This window comes from Diceros bicornis, chromosome 10, assembly GCF_020826845.1.
Source record: "Diceros bicornis minor isolate mBicDic1 chromosome 10, mDicBic1.mat.cur, whole genome shotgun sequence".
Classification (NCBI taxonomy): domain Eukaryota; kingdom Metazoa; phylum Chordata; class Mammalia; order Perissodactyla; family Rhinocerotidae; genus Diceros; species Diceros bicornis.
In genome coordinates, this window is record NC_080749.1 from 83490425 (window position 1) to 83510486 (window position 20062).

Sequence of the window (20062 nt, forward strand, 5' to 3'; positions counted from 1 at the left end):
GAACAAAGGCAACATGCTGACCAGGAGGGACTGTCTTGCATGACCAGCACTCCAAGGACCAGTAGCTCACGTGGAAGGCTCCGTGTTCCTTCAAGATTCGAGGTTCTTTGGGATAAGCAGATCCGGGTTGGCCAGGCCCTAGGTCATTACAATGGCAGATGGTTGGTGTCCCGCCCTGAAGGCGGCCAGGACACATGGTTACTACAGGGCATGCAGGCTACTGCCGAGCAAGCGAAAACCCTACACCCGCCTGGTCCTTATAGCCATGTGGCCTTTCAATCCTAGCTGTACAGGGAATCCCTGCACTGAGGGGAGGATGCGCTCCACGACTTCTGACTCACAGCTCCTCTGATTCCATGATCTTTGGCCGTTTTTATCCAACCTTATCTCCTTTTAAATATGACCAGTTTCCTTCTGTGATGTGCTTTGCTCATTGTCTACATTTCATCGTTCTAGTAATATTTCTTCTTGCTTTGCAACAACCATGTGAGGCTTTCGTCTAGCAATAAGCACAAAACTGGCCAGCAGCGTCTGCAGAGAGGCCTGATCCCAGCAAAATGGGGATGCAGCCCAACCGTCAGAGGCCGTCCTTCTCCCCCTGAGCACGCCCGCAGTGATGCGATGAGAGAAACAACTTTTGTTTTTCTGAGTTGCTGCCCAGGAATTTTACAGTCTGACAACCTGCTCACACCCGGAGTCTGCATGTTGAGATCAGGACCTGATTTAGGATTCCCGCCGTAAGTTCCTGCTTTGCTTTTCCCGGGGCACCTTTTAAAATAACCACTGTACTTAGAGTTAAGCCCTGAAAAGCCAGACCTCCTCCTGAACCACCTTCTAAGTAACGAGTGCTTGCTCCCCTGCTCTCTATCTCCTGCTGACTCGTGCCCTTTCCCCGTTCAATGCACCCCCTGTTCTGGGATCCATATTAATGAATCTTGTGACTCTACTTCCTTTGTGTGGGTGTGTTGAAACTGCACCTTCAACCAAAAGGACCCTGTGGGTTTCACTTCCCCAAAGCAGGAGCTCAGATGCTGAGGGAGCCACCTGCTGACCTGTGTGGGTGGCTCGTGCCCCTCATTCAGCAGGTCACAATCTGCATATTCCTAATTCAGTCCACCATCTCTGGCAGCTCAACACAACCGGGAATGGAGGCTCCCTTGGGTCCTTGCTCTGGGCTCACTGTCCCAGCTTGTCCTCCCTAGCCATGACTTCCTGAGGCCTCACAGCACCCACATGGCCCCTGGTTGGCCTACTGAACGGCGTAGCATGGCTTAATTCCTGAGAAGTGATTCCAAAGCCATGACAGAGAGTTTATTTCCTCCATGGTCAGCCCCAGGAAATCTGATCCACAAGGAAGGAGATAAGGAGGATGTGATTTAGAGAAGCTAGGAGGAGATGCAAAGGATGACGATGGGATAGAGCAGTGGGGCCAAAGGGTCAAGGCGGTTGTGAAGGGATGGGGAGGGACAGAGCAATGGGCGCACTGCAGAGTGGGGGCGGGATGGACTTGGTCGAGCAGGGACGCTGATTGCTGCTGTCACTGTGTGTGTAACTGGGTGCTGGGCTGGAGGATGTGCCTCACCCTGGGAACTGAGCATGGATTGTATCTCGTTTCCTCATAGCGATTGACGGCCAATAAAACAGACGAACACTTGATGTTATGTTGGAGGGAAAGGAAACCCTTGATACTGAGGAATATGTGTGCTGGTAATGGTAAAGCACTAAAGTATAACACACATGTGCTGCACTTTACCCACAGGGTGGCTGTTCACTCACAAATGTGGCACCATGTCTGGGAAATGTCTCAGAGAATGAAATCGGATATTTTTCCTTGGATATCCCCAAACTACAGCCACGATCTGTCCCGAGGCTCATGCCACAGGAAAGCATCATTTTCTTCCACGACTTGAATGTTGTGTATCAGAGGCACGTGTCCTTTAATAATTTACATCCACCAGCACACAAACATTTAATTAAGTGCAAATTCCAGAATGGCATAACTGAGAAGTTTGCAGCATTTTAGAGTGCATCAGGTGCTCCTACAAGTACATTTCTTAAGTCCCTCACGAGGCTGTGCTGAGACGGGCCCTCGGAGCCCTGGATCCTGGACTGCAGGCTCCCGCCCCAGCACCGTGCTATCTCCCTGCTGCTCTCAGCAGTGCCTGACTTTTGCTAAAATGCATTTCCTGTAAACCTTTCAATAAAGCAAATCACCACAAAATGGGTTGTATAGTCCCAAAAGAATAATGTTATAATTGAAGGTCACCTTTTTGACTTAAAACATGAAATACCATGATAAATAAATCAAAAATTAACTACCACTATTTCTCTTTAAAAGATAATAAAATTAAGTCCTGGAAAATGGAAATGAATGTCTATATGCTTTGGTTACACAAGGACTCAAATATGCCATAAAGTTTACATAAAGTCCAGAAAAATTCTATCATATTATAAATATGACCCATCTAAAGTGAGCGTGTTGGCTAAAATAACCATCAATTAAATGTGCAGGAGAGACCTATGTATTTTACTGTAACTGAGTACAAAATATTCCATGATAGGGCTTTATGGTCCACAGGGCCACTAGCTTTTAGGAAACTACTGGGGCTGGCCCAGTGGCATAGTGGTTAGGTTCACACACTCTGTTTCGGTGGCCCGGAGGTCATAGGGTCAGATTCCAGGCACGGACCTACACACTGCTCATCAAGCCACGCTGTGGTGGCAACCACATACACAATAAAGGAAGATAGGCACAGAGCAAAAGGGAGAGGACTGGCAACGGATGTTAGCTCAGGGCCAATCTTCCTCACCAACAAATAAATAAATAAATAAAAGAAACTACCAGGGGCCAGCCCGGTGGCGCAAGCGGTTAAGTGCGCGCGCTCCGCTGCGGCGGCCCGGGGTTCGCTGGTTCGGATCCCGGGCGCGCACCGACGCACTGCTTGGTAAGCCATGCTGTGGCGGCGTCCCATATAAAGTGGAGGAAGATAGGCACCGATGTTAGCCCAGGGCCGTCTTCCTCAGCAAAAAAGGAGGAGGATTGGCGGATGTTAGCTCAGGGCTGATCTCCTCACAAAAAAAAAAAGAAAAAAAAAAAAAAAAAAAGAAACTACCACTCACGTAGTTTTAGTTTAGTATCAAAGATGAAAATCCACAATTATCTGAAAACGTTATTAAAAACCCTCATATGTATCTGCTTGAGGCTGAATTTTTTCATATACTTTAACCATAATAACAAATTAAATGCAGAAGCAGATATAAAAATTCAGCAGTTTGTAATGAAACAGACAAGAATGCAATTTGCAAAAATGTAAAATGTAGAGACCCACTCTTCTCACTACACTATTTTATTTTGGAAACTATTTTCACAAAAATATACTATTTCTCTTAACATGTAATGGGTTATTAATATTATTCTAAATGAATAAATAAATATTTTTTAAAAAAATTAACGATCAGTTAAACATTTACTTAGAGATCATTTTCTTGTCATTTTAGACTTAGAAGAACTTTTGGGGTATTATTTTTATGCTCTGCATTTTTCAAAAGTTGGGCAAAACAGAAGGTTGATGCATTCTGTTGCAGGTTGGGGTCTCTGGGAAGCAGACTCTCAGATGGAGTTTTCCATGCAGGGTGTTGCTCAGGGAATGGCAGTGGCGTCAATGCCCCTTGGAAGGGTGGGGGAGGAGGGAGGCAAAGGGAGAAGGCGAGTGCACCTAAGAGCAGCCTTGCACCCCCGGCAGGGAGTTCTGGGGTGCAAACAGCGCATCAGCGGTCTACCACATTAGGGTGAATTACTTCTGCCAGATAAAATACAGGACACTCAGGTAGATTTGAATTTCAGATGCAAATTTTGAATGGGAGATACTTGTACTAAAAAATTATTCATTGTTTTTCTGAAATTCAAATTTAACTGTGTCTTGTATTTTCATTTGCTACAGCTGGCAGTATGAGTCAAAGTGTTCAGGCCTCAACCTGTTATTGGACGTGGATCACCTAGGGAATGGTGGGACCCTGGGCACCCCTGGGAATGGTATTACTCTCTGCCACTGAAGCAATCCTGAAAGGGCTGACATCTGAAGGCTGTCTGCTGACACCACTCCCAGCAGCTGGGGCAACAAGTTCTTTCTTAAGGGGCATTCTTGGCAGCTCAGCTCCATGTCAATTACAGTATCTTGTTGCTATTGTTGTTGTTTTTAATGTTTCCATATAGCAACCAGAAATATTCAAAATCATTTACTCAACCTTAGTACTACAATTAAAGTGAAGGTTATTCTTTTTTCAAAACCAGCCTCTGCAATATTCAAATACTGGATACATAAGTAAATACAAAAGAATAGCCATGGTCCATTTCTTTCATTCTTGTCTCTGTTTATTAGGAAGGACTAGGGGGATACATCTGAGTTTTTCCAAGACATTCCCAGTTTATACCTCTTCTCTTGGCTTAAATATTAATAGCACCCCTTTCACTCTGAAAAGTTTCTTGGTTTGGAAAATAAATTTTCTAGTCCCCTGGCTAGAATCCTCTTAGTGCTTCTCACTGCAGATGGGCACCATTCTCAACTTCTGTACAATGGGAAACAAAGCCATTGAGCTTTGTATCCCCAGAGAGGGATTCACTCTCTTTTCTTTGTTCCAGTTTAAGAAAAGTCTCTTCAAGGCAAGGATGTCCCCTCTCACCATTCTTTTTAAACATTATACCAGAAGTTGTAGCTAATGGAATAAGACAAGACAAGAAAAAAAAAAAAAAGGTATACAGATTGGGAAGGAAGAAATAAAACTGTTATTGTTTGTGGATGATATGATCATCTATGTAGAAAATCCAAAAACATTGACAAAAAACTGCTGGAATTAATAAGCAGTTATAGTAAGGTTGCAGGATTCAAGGTTAATGTACAAAAGTCAGTCATTTTTCTATATACCAGCAATGAAAAGTGGAATTTGAAATTAAAAACACAATATTATTTATATTAGCACACCCCAAAATAAAATATGTAGATATAAATGTAACAAAATATGTACAAGTTTTATATGAGGAAGACTACAAAACACTGATGAACAAAATCATAGAAGAGATATCCCATGTTCATGGATAGGAAGACTCAATATTGTCAAGATGTCAGTTCTTCCCCACTTGATCTATAGATTCAATGCAATCCCAATCAAAATCCCAGCAGATTATTTTGTTGATATTGACAAAACTGATTCTAAAGTTTATATGGAGAGGCAAAAGACTCAGAATAGCCAATACAATATTGAAGCAGATGAACAAAGTAGGAGGACTGAGGCTCCTCAACTTCAACTTGCTATAAAGCTACAGTCATCAAGACAGTGAGGTGTTGATGAAAGAATAGAGCACCCAGAAATAGACCTAAGTAAATACGGTCAACTTATCTTTGACAAAGGAGCAAAAACAATACAATGGAGCAAAGACAGTCTTTTCAAAAAAGGGTGGTGGAACAACTGGACATTCATATGCAAAAAAAAAAAAAAAAGAGAATCTAGACACAGATCTCATACTCCACAAAAATTAGCTCAAAAGAGATCACAGAACTAAATGTAACATTCAAAATTATAAAACTCCTAGAAGAAAACTTAGGAGACAACCTAGATGATCTTGGGTATGGTAATGACTTTTTAGATACAACAACAAAGGTAAAATACATAAAAGAAATAACCAATAAGCTGGACTTCATTAAAATTAAAAACTTATGCTCTGCAAAAGATAATGTCAAGAGAATGAAAAGACAAGCCACAGACAGGGGAAAATATTTGCAAAAGACACATCTGATAAAGGACTGTTTTCCAAAATATACAAAAAAACTCTCAAAACTCAACAATAAGAAAACAAACATCTCAATTTAAAAATGGGCCAAAGATCTGAACAAACACCTCACCAAAGAAGATATACAGATGGCAACTAAGCATATGAAAAGATGCTTCACATAATATGTCATCAGGGAAATGCATAATTCAAACAGTGAGATACCATTTCACCTTTTAGAATGACCAATACAGAATACTAACAGCACCAAATGCTGGAAGGATGTGGAGCAACGGGAACCTCATACATTGCTGGTGGGAATGCAAAATGGAGCAGTCACTTTGGAAGACAGTTGGGTAGTTTCTTACAAAACTAAACATACTCTAACCATATGATCCAGCAATCATGCTCTTGGTATTTACCTAAAGGAGTTAAAAACTTATGTTCACACAAAAACCTGCACATGGATGTTTATAGCAGCTTTATTCATAATTACTAAAACTTGGAAGCAACCAAGATGTGCTTTAGCAAGTGAATGGATAAAATAAATTGTGGTACTTCCAGGTGATGGAATATTATACAACACTACAAAGAAACGAACTATCAAGCCATGAAAAAACATGAAGGAACCATAAAATGCATACTACTAAGTAAAAGAAGCCTATCTGAGTAGGTTACATACTATATGATTCCAACTATATGACCTTCTAGTAAAGGCAAAACTACAGAGATAGTAAAAAGTTTAGTGGTTGCCAAGGGTTGGGGGAAGGAGGGGTGAATAGGCAGAGCACAGAGGATTTTTAGGGCAGTGCAAATACTCTGTACGATACCATAATGATGGATCTATGTCATTACACATTTGTTCAAATCCATAGAATGTACAACACCAAGAGTGATTAAACTATGGACTTTGGGTGATTATGTGTCAATGTAGGTTCATCAATTGTAACAAATATACCACTCTGGTGGGGGGATGTTGACAACAGGAGATGCTATGCATGTGTGGGGGCAGGGGGCATAGGGAAAATTTCTGCACTTTCCTCTGAATTTTGCTGTGAACTTTAAACTGCTCTGAAAAAAATAAAGTCTTAGTTAAAAAAATATCTCAAGTAAGGACTTGATTTGCCACACTGAGCCAATCAAGCGTGCCTGGAAGATGAAACACTGTGAGTGGTCCATCTTGGGTCAGTTTCCTGATTCTAAATGAACAAGCTATGGCTGGATTTGAGGAGGAACAGGGGGGAGCAAGACCATGAGGTATAGCCACAGTCATGGGATGGACTTCTCAGAATGTTTCCAGAAGTGGGGGGATCTCTGAGCAGGGAAAGTCCCCCATGAAGCATTCACTACAAATTAATGTAACACTGTGTGTGGTACTACCTGATATCTGCCCCACATTTGTCTCTCAAATTTCAGGTGCTCCCCCTTCATAAAAACAGTTTAGGATTTGGATGGTTATGTTCAGTGTATCTACACCCTTCATGATTTTAAAGTCTTTGAAAACATCCTCTCTCATTCTTTATCTTGCCAGATGGTATGGTTCTTATCTTTTGAGGTTGTTCTCATTTGGCAACAGCTTGGTCTTTTAAAATGCTTTTTTCTGGATCACGTCTAATTCCTTAACGGGGCTTGTACATCATGGTTTGGTATAACTTTGATCATATTTTCTATTTTGTTATCAATATTGTTTTGTTGGCATTTTTATGCCAATACCATATTGATGTTGAAGGAGTGTGTGTGTGTGTGTGTGTGTGTGTTATTGCCAGCTGTGGTTTGGATAATAATCTATGTGTGCAGCGATGTTTGAAGGTGGGATGTATAGCTATTTAGATACACAAATAGTTTAGATTACTTTTTTCCAAAACTTACTTGTTGATATTGAAATCCTCTCATTAGTTTTTTGGCCATGTCACACGGCCTCAGAAAATTTGTTTATAGTTTACCTCAGTTCTCCCAAACATTTCATCACGTGAAGAACTTGTTTTCTGCAACACAGGGCATTTCAGCATGCAATCTATCTCTCAAATAATTTATCAGAATAGCAAATAAAAGATCTTAGACTTGGACTCTGGGGAATCTGGGAGATTCTTTCTTTCCAGAGAGGCGATTGTGTGTCTCTATCATTTGTTTCCTATCTCCAAGCCATGTCTCTATCCGTGACATGAATAGTCTGATTCCATGACAATCTATCAGAAACAGTACAACTAGTTCAGCTTTAACTTACGGGCTGCAATGTAGTAAATGACCAAAGCATGTTATATGTCCCAAGAAGCTACACAAATGTTAGCTGCTCTTTTCGCCTTAGAACAACAATGGGAAAACAATATTTAATGACCGCTGATCAGGGTTTAAGCTTTCAAGGTTATGTCTTTAGAAATCTGAACATGTTCATATGTCGGCAAAAGCGAATACTATTATTTGATAGGAGTGGGATGAATAAATATTGCTAATTGTAATTAAACTAAATTTAATGAGCGGCTATGTGGGTTAATTCAAAATTTAGAAAAAATGAAATTCTCTGGTAAGAGAGGATCTCGGCACTTCAGTGTAGGAAACAAACGTCTGGACCATAATTGGGTTTTGTTTTGGAATTATACAAATAATGTATAGAACGGCTGTATTCACAATTCTCTGACGCGAAGTTAGAAACATGATTCAGAACAGTTTTGTGTATGAATCAATGTGTGAGTGGTTTTAAACAGACAAAATAAAATTTAAAATTGTATGTATAGCCAAGTGCCATGATGTCAAAATATCTCAAAGAGATATTTTGAAGAGACTGGTTCAGGTGTTCTGTTTTGGGGTGGTGGTCAAATAGATTACACGGCATCAGTGTTTTCAGCTTTGGTTTTAAACAAAATACGTTGCTAATTAAGTGTGGAATGGGTAGAGGATTGAATTTCAGTCCCTTTTTGGTGAATTTTATTATTGAGGTTGATAGACTGACGGTGTCCGTGAGTCATTGTGGTGAGGTTGGGAGTTTATGTGCTGAAGTCAGGCAAACATGGCCCCTGACCCAGCCCCGCTTCTTTGTGGTCATGGGACCTTAGACAAGCTGTTGAACTTCGCCAAGCCTCAGTGCCCCCTCAGTCAAAATGGGAGTGGTGAGCAGAGCTCCTTCACAGTACCACATGAGGGTTAAATGAGGTCATCCAGGTAAAGTGCTTAACACAGTACCTGGCACATAGTAGGTGCTGCATAAATAATTCCTCTTCCTCCTCCTCCTTCTTCTTGTTAGTATTTTATTTTTATTATTTTCTGTGTTCTTTTTTGTTTCTCATCCAATTTGGTACCACCTAAAACATGATTTAAGAAGCTGCTGTTGTTGAGTTCTTAAGATATGTGGAGGGTATTACAGGAAACTCACTGGATGAGAAATTGGCCCTTGGAAATCCGTGAGACACGAAGATGAGAGAAGTAGGACAGCAGGTATTTATTTGGGTGGATTCCCTCCAAAGACGTGTGGGCCTCCCCACAGTCACTTTCTCCATATAGGCGACCCCCGTGCTGCACTGTGAGGCCTATGGGACTGGGCTTAGGGGAACTGATCGTGATGGGACCCAACCTCACAGCTGTATCCTTCCTTATCTTTACAAAGCAATGTCATGTGGGAATCTGCAGACTGACTGGGATTTTTGCAAGTCAATATTTTTTTTTGAACAAACCATTCACAAAGCACACTGGGAAGCCTGGAAAAAGGAACCCTGAATCCAGTCCCAGCTCTGCCGCAGGTGGGTGTGGCCTTGGGCAGCAAGGTTAAACTGTTCCTACAGGTGTGCTCCAATGGGTTTGAGCTCCTAGACGATCTCAAAGGTAACTTCGGGGTCAAACGTTTTCTAATTCTACATTTTCTTAGATCTGGCAGCAATTTTACTAACTCATTTTTAATCTTTCCCTGTTCGAGGTTAACTTGTTATAAGAGCAGAAATAGGGAAGAAGACCCTGGGAATAGCAAGGACTTGAATTCAGGGTTCCAATTCCAGTTCTGCTGTCGAGCAGCTGTGTGATCCTGGGAAATCCCTTTCCCCAGTCTGTCTCAGCCTGGCTGCACGTTCAATTAATCTAGGAGGATTTTTAAAACATTAAGGTTGGATCCCATTCTTGAAGATGCCGAATACTCAGACATCAATGGGTCATGAAAGCTCTCCAGGTGACTGGAATGTGCAGCCAGGATTGAGGATCTCTGCAAAACCCTGTGAGCCCAGTGTCCTCGTCTCCAAGATGGAGCTCCTAGAAGGAGAACAATGACCGCCCTCTGGGTGTCTCTGAGTTGAGGATCAAATGAGAGAAAAGAGATGAAAGCACTTTGCGACGTGTAAATGCACAGTAATTATTAAAGCAGACATTATTAAAGGGCCGAGCTTCTGTTATTACGCAAATAGTAGGGATTATCATTAGTATATTAATTTTGTTGCTGGGGTTCTAGTCTTTCAGATAAAATTTGCTTGCTGTCTCTAAGAGTAGTTGAGGTTCTCCCTCCCCAGTTAGTACGCAGCAATCTCCTTCTGCAGGAACTCCTGGTGCTGCTCTGCAACCCAGTGAGGGCTTCACAATTGCGTGTTGACTCAGGGGTTATTCTGAATAAACACAATTCTCCCAAGTTTTACAGAGACGTGTCATCACCACACATCATCATGACATGCTTGTTTATCCCCTCGTATGGCAGCTTGTAAACACACCAAATGTGGGATACACGAGCCTCATATTGGCGTAGTGGGAAAAAACATCGCCTGTTTTTCAAATTTGTCCCATTCTGTCGGGAAGTCCTAATTAACCTTCATTTAACATAATATCTTTTAAGAATTTAATTTTAGCTTTCTCCAGTGGTTATCTTTCTTCAGGTATTTTCACACTTTGACACTTTGATACGTTTTCACCTGTTGGACTATTCCACTAGACATGTCTGTGACCATCGTGGTTTCAGTAATAAATACTTTTTCTTTTCCGAGTAGTGTTGGAATAAGTCACACCGTGACTTCTGAAATTGGCTCACTGAGGTCTATCCTTCAGAACGAGCAGAGGTGTGTTTAGCATAGCCCTGCAGACTTATTTTTCATGAACTTGAAGCTTGCCTGAGCCCTCAGGTGCGGCCCTGTGCCTGGAGAGCACACTTGCTGCCTCCTGGCCTCTCCTCAGGATTGAGTCTGAGGAACACAGGCCGATGGCCGGTGACACAGGCTCCAGGGAGGACTGTCATTGCCCGTGTTACTCCGTCCTCTGACCATCATGGCTGTAGCACCCATTCAGCATCTCTCTGCTCACCAGAAAATACATCTTGGCAAAACAAAAGAAAAGTCTGGAATCTTTTCAGTATCTGTATTTTTTTGGCGAATGGTTTCTGACATTGCCCTCCATTGTCTAAGTCTGGAAATTTTCTCTAAACGGAGGAATTCTTTTTTCTTAGTGAACCCCTTCAAGTCTATTAAGCATCAAGCAACTTCTTACTCATTACATGAAGAGTTAAATCTCAATGAGGAGGCAGCTCTTTTGGAGTTAGAGCCACGTATGTTGTTGCACATACTTTTCTGCTCAAAAGCATAGGAAAATGCAGTTGATGAATAATTTTAACCTTAAGATATATATATGTACATATATATATATAACTATATATATTTATATATAGTTAAAAATGGTAGGTTGACAAACTAGGGCCTGCAGGCTGCATAATTTTTACATATTTTAAAGTGTTGTAACAAAAAAGGAAAATGCATCACAAACCATATGGCACACAAGGCCTGAAAGTATTTACTGTCTGGCCCTTTATAGAAGTTTTTTTTGTTGTTGTGAGGAAGATTAGCCCTGAGCTAACATCTGTTGCCAATTCTCCTCTTTTTTACTGAGGAAGATTGGCCCTGGGCTAATATCCGTGCCCATCTTCCTCTACTTTATATGGGACGCTGCCACATCATGGCTTGAGGAGCGGTGCATCGGTGTGTGCCAGGGATTGGAACCTGCGAACCCTGGACCACCGAAGCAGAGCGTGCAAACTAACCACTATGCCACCGGGCCGGCCCCTATAGAAAATGTTTTTTGACCCCAGAACCATGTGGAAAGTACCAATAATAGAGCTCACTTATTTTTTACTTTCACCAAGAAGTACATTGTCTTCTTGGTTTGAGAAGCCAGAGCTGGTGCACTGAATTAGGAATATGCAGATTATGACCTGCTGACTGAGCGGCACAAGCCACCCAGATGGGGTAGACAGGTGGCTCCCTCAGCACCTGAGCTCCTTCTTTGGGGAAGTGAAACCCACCGGGTTGTTTTGGTTGAAGGAAGCAGAGTCACAAGATTTATTACTTACGGATCCCAGAACAGGGGGTGCATTGAGCAGGGGAAGGGCAGTCCCTGGTGCCAGGTCACGGTCCAGCAGGAGACAGAGAGCAGGGAGCAAGCACCTGTTACTTAGAAGGTGGTTGGGTGGAGGTCACTGGCTTTTCTTGGGCTCAACTCTAAGTGGTTATTTTAAAAGGTGCCCCGGAAAGGCAAAGCAGGAACACACAGGGGGAATCCTAAATCAGGGCCTTATCTCAACGTGCAGACTCTGGGTGTGAGCAGGTTGTCATATTGTAAAATGCCTGGGCAGCAACTCAGAAAAACAAAAGTTGCTTTTCTCATCACACTTCTTTCCTTGGAGGTATTAAGTTCCACTGGTAAAATCACTCTTCAGGGCCATTGTAAAAAGAGGAGAAACCTCCTCTAGCGACTAGCCGAGCTGCACGGCCGCTCTCTGACACAGCTGCTCTGGGAGGGGAGCTGCGCCCCGTGGCCCTTGTTTGTGCCCTCTGCGGCTCTCTCTCCCCCGGGCCGCTCCCCAGCCTCATCACCGTCCACCACTTCGCCGCACGCCTTCTTTGACCTTGGCCTCTTGGCCAGGGGTGATTCCATTCCCATGGCCCTTGTGAATCTGCTTTGCTACTCTGCTCTCCTTCTCACCTGATTTCACCCTCCAAGGCCCCTCCTCTGGGACCCCTTTTTCTGCCTTCTCTCCCAGAATCAGCCTGTTGAGGCAGATGCCTTCCAAATCCGATGTTTCTACCCTACCCTTGACTTGCTCCGGTCCAGGACCAGTTTTCTTGCTCATTTCAACACGGGTCCAGTTCTGCTCCCTGCAACAGACTGTAGCAGAGAGAGGACTTCTGGAGTCTTCCCTCCCCAGACCAACAGAACCATTTGGTGAGCAGTACGGCTGCCCCGTCTGGGCCCTGCTCACACACGCTTTCTTGTGTGCACTCACTGTCCACATCACTTGGTGTATTTTGCTTCTTGTGGACCTGCTGGCCTCTTGCCTTCCCTGTGCCTGCCGCAGATTTCCATGTCTGCCACTTGGACCGGGCCACTCCAGTGGTTCCGGATGCCCTGGGATCTGGCACACATATCTAACCAGAGCTATCACTCAGACTTCTGGTACATTCCTTTCTTCATTCCAGTCCAGCTTGCTGAATCCCTCCGTGTCCTACCCATGAGGGTCCCTCTACTCAACACACATTCATCGAATGCCGACTCCATTTCAGGTACAGTCGTCCCTCGGTATCTGAGGGAATTGGTTCCAGGGCCTCCGAGAATACCAAAAGCCCCGGATGCTCCAGTCCCTTATGTGAAATGGTATAGTATTTGCATCCAACCTACACACATCCTCTCATATACTTTAAATCATCTCTAGATGACTTGTAATACCCCATACAATGAAAATGCTATGTAAATAGTTGTTATACTGTACTGTTTAGGGTATAATGATGAGAAAAAAGTCTGTACATGTTCAGTACAGACACAACCATCGTAGGCCTTTCGATCCGCGGTTGGTTGAATCCGGGGATGCAGAACCCCTGGATACAGAGGGCCCACTGTATCTCTACTCGGCTCTGGGCATCAGGGACGACTGAGACGCAGCCTGGTTCCGGTATTTGTTGACAGAGGAAAGAAGATATGCACAGACATGAATGTAGAGCAAAGCAAGGGGTAGTGACTAACAAAGTTACTAAATATTATGAGAGCACAGAGGAAAATATTTAGAACTAAACTCTATTAACAAAGAAAATTCCAAACTACCTAATGAGAATATTTCTAAACCTAACAAGTTAACCACTTACAGAATATTTGATTCTGTTTCTAACCTTCCTTTAAATATATGGTTTAAGGGCCAAACTGCCGGTACATTTTTCTGAGTGGTTTACTTCTTCTCTGACTCACTCTCTCCTTTACTGGTACGTTATCTTGCCTCCAGCCATATCTGTAGGCATGAAAGTTCTGTAAATAAATGCAGTCTTTTGATTACAGTGCAAAAGACAACATCCTTCTTTGTAAACACTCCTGCTCCTTATTAGAAGCTGAATTGAGTTCTCGTTCTGTCCCCATGTGTGTGGAATGGTAGTGGGCATGCATTTGGCCCAGGTTGACTCACAGCTTTATTTACTGGGACAGGCCTCAAGAGGTTGTCACTCAACTGCAAGAGATGCCTTTCAAATAACTTTGCATCTGGGCATCTTTTGTCTTTCATCTCCCTTGCCCTTCTCATTCCTTGTACAGGTCCTTTCTCCCAAGCCCCTTTTCAGGATTATATCATTATATCAAATACCAATTGGGAAAACCTAGCCAGGAGGTGCTTGTTTGATGGAGACACCCGCAAGAACACTGACCTGCCACCAGGAACTACAGGACGTGGGCGTGCTCACCAGCCTGTCCTGTGTGACTCCCACTACGTGTGCCGCCCACTCATTTATCCATTCTCGACATATTCTCTGAGAACTTTCTCTGTGCCACAAACACCATGCTAGGTTCCAGGGACACAAGTCTGAGCCAACAGGAAAACTGCTGCTGCCCTCATTTGGGGGAGGTAGCATCAATTACAAGTTTACATTAATAAATGTGCGATCATAAATGAATATCCTAGTTCTGAGAGAGAGAGGAAGAGATAATTTGGTGTTCAACGCCCGACAGCTCTGTGACCTCTGGTCTGTGTGTCTGTCTGTCTGTCCGTCTGTCTCTCTCTCTTCCCTCTTTGTTAGGTGGGGGTGGGAAAGACGGCCCAGAGCACTGAGCACTGTCATTGCTCTAGTGCTGTATACCCACACTCTTTCCTTTAATTGTGAATTCTCCATCTCCGCAAAGTAGACGTTATTATCTCCAAGGAAGACAACAGTGTTACTATCCAGACTGTCATTGGGAGGCTGAATCAACGAAGGCTTGCATTATGGGAGTTTGGGGGCAGAAACATGCCCAGGCCCTAATCTGAAACCACCAGATTCAGTGGCTGCTAACCCGCCCAGTCAGGGACTCTGGCTTCACATTTTTTACCGCAGCGAGAGAAAAATCTCCGTTTTCTTGCAAAAGTCAGAACTGGATCTCAAAATTTGAAATGTGTCCTCCCCAAAGCATGCCCACCCACACGGTTGACAAGCCGTGGATTTCCCAAGATAGCTGCCACAACTTGGTTTCTAATCTTCATATTTCTTCCCCGCCAGAATTTCTATATCCTTCCCGAATATTCCCAGACATACTTTCTGAACTTCTTAGCAAACATCTTCTAGCCTCATCTGCTTTCCGCAAGGCCCCTAGGCCCAGGCGGGGGGCAGGGGCCTGGCGGGGCGCCGGGGACTCCTGCGCAGGAGGTCTGTCTCCTGCGACGCGCAAACGTGCTTCCCAGCCCTGGTTCCACCCGCTGCCGGCGAGCTGAATGAGGAGCACTGCTATTTTTACCTCCCCGGCTGCAATCCTTTATATTTATTTGCAGGAAGGAAATAAATACAGGATTAAGAAGGAAACGCTTGGCTTTAGTTTTTCCCGAGAAGGAGGGTGTTGGAATAAGAGGGGGTATGTGAGGTCCAAGGTGGTAGAAAATGCAGGTCCGTTTCTCTGCTGCTGTTTCCTCCAGATCATCCTTGTCTCTGGCCTGGAAGCCCCGCACTACGCTTTCCTCTCTCTGGCTAACCCTTGACTGCCAGCTTCCCCTCCCCCGCCCCCACCTCCGGAGCTGCCACCGTCACCTCTGACGCTGCCTGGGATGCTGCATCACGCTGCTGCCTTTTTTTCCCTCTTCACAATGAAGCATGCGCAGTGCGTCCGTGCCGGGCGACAGCATCAGCACCAGCACCAGCACCAGCATCAGCATCAGCGTCAGGACCCGAAGCCGCGCTCGGGCGCGCTCTCGAGGGCGGGGCGCACGCCCGCGCTGCGCGCACCCGCGCGCCGCCTCAGCATCCTCGGCCCCAGCAGCAGCCCCCGCAGTCGCTGGAGCGGCCGCGCCCGCCGCAGGGAGGGAGGAGCATCTGGGGAGGCTCCAAGTTGGCGGAGCTGCTGGGACCCCTTGACTCTTCCTTGGCCGCCCGGGGAGGGGCTGAGAGGCGAGCAGGGGAGGGGGCGCCGCCCAGCCCCGAGCCCTGACCCCCTGCCGGCGGCGGCACCATGCGCGCCGAGCCGGCGTGACCGGCTCCGCCCGCAGCCTCCCGCAGCCCAGCCCTCGCCGGCCACACCGAGCGGCGCCCGGGAGCTATGAGCCATGGAGCCGCCCGGCAGCAGCTCCCGGCGGCCGCCCCTGGCGGGCTGCAGCCTTCCCCGAACCTCCAGCGGCGCCCGCGGCGGCCCCGCCGGCCCGGCGCCTGCCCGCGCCCTGGCCCGCGCGCCGCCTTGCCGCCTGCTCCTCGTCCTTGTCCTGCTGCCTCCACTCGCCGCCTCGTCCCGGTCCCGCGCCTGGGGGGCTGCTGCGCCCAGCGGTGGGTATGGCCCCGGTGCCTTTGCCTTGCCTTGCGCGCGGGGCCCTGCAGAGGAAAGCGAAGGGTGCGCGGGTCCGTGCGCTCGGGACGCCTCCCGGGCTCGGCCTCTCCGAGCCTCCCTGCCTGCCCCTCCACCTCGCTCATTCCCACATCCGTGTTTCTTCCAGTTCACTTTTTGAAGTCCATTTCTATTGCATTCACTAGAAACCCATTCCAGTAACTGTCGGTTCCACTGGAGGGCATTTAGTGGATGCGGGGTCCCTCAGCGATCTCAGTGCCACTTGGCTGAGGGGAAACCGGTGGACGGGAAATGCAGCGAGGGAGCAAGCGGCTTCCCGGGCGGTGGAGCCTGCATGTGAACGCGAGGGGATGCAACGATTGTATCGGGTTGTGTTGTTTCCTCGGGTTGCCTCCTCGCTTCATTCGCTGCTGTTGGAGTTCAGGTGGGGGAGGGGAACTTCGGGGTCATAAACCTTTGGTTTGTAAGTTTTCAAAGTGCTTGTCATTATAACGAACAGTTCATATAATGTTCAGTACATTGTTGATCGGAAATCAGTGAAGGCGGAAAGCTGGCTTGGCAGGAAAATCAAAAGGAATTGGAAAGCTGCCAGCATCTGCATCCCTCTATGGCAAAGAATTTTTGCTCGTCTCTAAGTTAAAAGAGAAGGGAATTGTCCATTTTGTTAAATGAATCAATTAGCATTCCGCACCCATGGATTGAGCACTCGAGTTGTCTTAGGAGCGCCCTTAGCTCTCAGCTGGGTTGCTCCTGGTCAGAGTCCCATTGAGCTTCTGCAGACTCAGAGAATGGGCGGAGATGAGGGTCAGAACCCCTGAGCATGTTCATTTAATGACTCTTCCTTCAAGTCCTTTCTGCCCCCACCCTCCCCATCCTTAGAAGGATAGATTTGAGACTAGTTAGAAATGTACATATAAAACATGAATCAAAATAAACTACATTTTGATTTTTGTATGAGCCTTATGGGCTGTTAACCTATCCAGGCTGTTTCATTGTTGCAATAACTTACTTTACTGTGTCTCTACTTCTTACCTGCTTACAAATAGAAAACTTTGTTTTTGCAATTAATGGAAAAATACATTTTCGTACTTTATGTATTTATAGGGTATGTATGTGTGTGTTTGTGTATGTTTATGCCACTCGCCCCCTACCCCCAGCTCCACATTGGAATGAAACTGCAGAAAAAAATTTGGGAGTCCTAGCAGATGAAGACAACACATTGCAACAGAATAGCAGCGGTCACATCAGTTCCAACAGTGCAATTCAGAAAGAGATCACGCTGCCTTCAAGACTGGTGTATTACATCAACCAAGACTCGGAAAGCCCCTACCATGTTCTTGACACAAAGACAAGACACCAGCAAAAACATAACAAGGTAGGCAGGGGCTGGGCAGGCAAAAGTGGCTGCCATGAAGAGTCTTCCTTTGATTTGATTTTCTGCCAGAATCTGATTTCACAAATTTTACTGCAGCGTTTTATTAGAAAACCAATTAATGTTATGATGGGGGAGAAACTGGAGGAAATTAACCTGGGATCTACTGGGATAGGAATGCTGTTTGTTTCTCTTCTCTGACTCAAACCTGGAATTGGAATTTTCTTATGGCCTTCTAAGTTGAACAGCTGAAATGTGGTCCATGTATCTTTCAGGTGCATTGGACACTGAACAGTAGCTAAGTGAGTATATTTGTGGTCCTGACTTGTATCTGTGAGGCTTTATGTGAGGGTGCAGCAGTCTGCCTTCCGTGATGGAACCTGCTTCTGTCTGCACACGGAAGATTGCTGCAAGAGGCTGTTGGGCTGCAGATTCCCCATCAGTCTTTCACTTAGAAATTGAGTGTTTAAATATACACAACCTCTTTCTTTCTTTAATTGATTGATGGGAAAAAATACGTTTTTTTTTCCAGTTATATTTTCAGTAGGTAAACAATTTGACATTTTAAAAGATTATGGTAAATATAAACAAACTATATAATGTAGAGAGCAGTTTTGGTCAGCATAGTCTTTCAGGACTTTATCTCCATTCATTGTGAACAGTTGCTTTACTTTCTGGTTGGTTCAGAGAGTGGCAGTGATTTTTAAGAAGGCGTTCAACAGAAGATGAAAGTGCTTATGATCCGAAGAGTTTAAGGGACCTCTTTTCCTGCTACTGCTCTTTATTGGAGTTAATCATATTTTGGACCACAAGCAGATTTACGCGGTGGGTTATTACTGCCTCTATTCTTTACCAGGAGCAGAAAATAGAGTCTTGGGACTATAGCTGTTCAGTTGAGAAGAGCAGTAACTGTCTAAACATCTAGAATTTAGGAAAAGTATCTGTGCTTTACATCATTTTTTAATTAGTTTTCTAAAATATAGGTAAGTGGTAACAGTATTTATCCCCATTTTACAAATGGGGAGTTAGAAATTGAAGGCTTTTAGGTGACTTTCCCAGGATTATAAAACAGCTAATATAAAATTCAAGAGGCCTGGAGATTTAATTTTTACTATTTTTTACAAGTTAGATTTCTGAGAAAATGCTTCCTCTGTGTTAACTGTTATGGGAGAAGTTCACTTTGTTGCACTGTGTTGTGAAGGGCTGTGCCCACCTTGGCTGAGATGCATGGGTCTCTCTTCTCCCTTTTCCCTGTGTGACTTAGTGGGTGACCCCTGGATCATGTCTACCCTTTGTGTTGTCCATAGGAGGAGGAGGTGGTGTCTTTAAGGAAGAAGAATCCAAGGCCCTCCTGATAAATGCACCGAGGCCCATCTTATGGCATTCCTAACTAGTGAGGCCTTCTATGGTTAAGTGGCAAGTGCTCAAACTCCAGTGCCTTTGCGCAGGGTGTTGGAGGAAATTTTACAAAGTGGCCTCAAAGCCTATTTTAAAGAATTCTCAAACCATCTTGAGCTGAGACTTGAAAGAAATTTCAGTGGAACTTTTCCCTAACTCACGAGTTGGAGGCGATGACTAACGCCTGTCTTCTAGTCCAGCCTTATGTGGTTGTTTTGTTTGGTGGGACATGGTTTGACTACAATATACCTGAATTTCTGTGATAATGAGGTTTGTTGAAACCTCACCCACCACTCATGTAGAGGAACCAGTTTCTCACGAGGGGACGCATACTCCTTGTTGGAGTGATTCTGCCCCTCCACTTCCACCCCCCGTTGTGGCTGGGTTTCTTTTATTTAAAAAAAACATGTTTACACAGAAATTATATTTGAAAGCATTTTTCTTATTAGTTTAATTCAACAAACATTTCTTGCACATTTCTCTCATGCAAAGTAGTATGCTAAAGATTCAGAGATAAGAGATAAGGGGTACAAGGATGAACAAGACGAGGTCTGACCTCCAGGAGACACAAAATCGAGATGAGCAAGATTCTAAAACGTGCTCCGTGCAGATGTAAACAGGGTTGTTCTTATATGATGGGTTCCCTGGAATTTCCCTCTGTGTTCCATGATTTCCCTCTTCTGTTTTAAAGCATTTCCTGAACTAGTTGACAGAGTGTTCTATATGCTTTCTGCTGTATCTGAGGATGACTTGCCTAATAATAGTGATGAGAGGTACTTGTCAGTTCAGCGGCTTTACAAATG

General features: G+C 44.7%; 1 protein-coding gene across 6 annotated transcripts in view; it reads left to right on the forward strand.

Annotated features, from left to right (window-relative positions):
• Window positions 1-15949: 15949 nt before the first annotated feature.
• Window positions 15950-20062, forward strand: part of ADAM23 (ADAM metallopeptidase domain 23) — a 150479-nt gene continuing 146366 nt past the window's right edge. For all 6 annotated transcript variants that reach the window (XM_058549688.1, XM_058549689.1, XM_058549687.1 and 3 more), the window contains exons 1-2: window positions 15950-16470; window positions 17647-17864. In XM_058549688.1, the coding sequence (XP_058405671.1) occupies window positions 16257-16470; window positions 17647-17864 (432 nt within the window). In that variant the 5' untranslated portion in view covers window positions 15950-16256. The remainder of the gene's footprint in view (window positions 16471-17646; window positions 17865-20062) is intronic.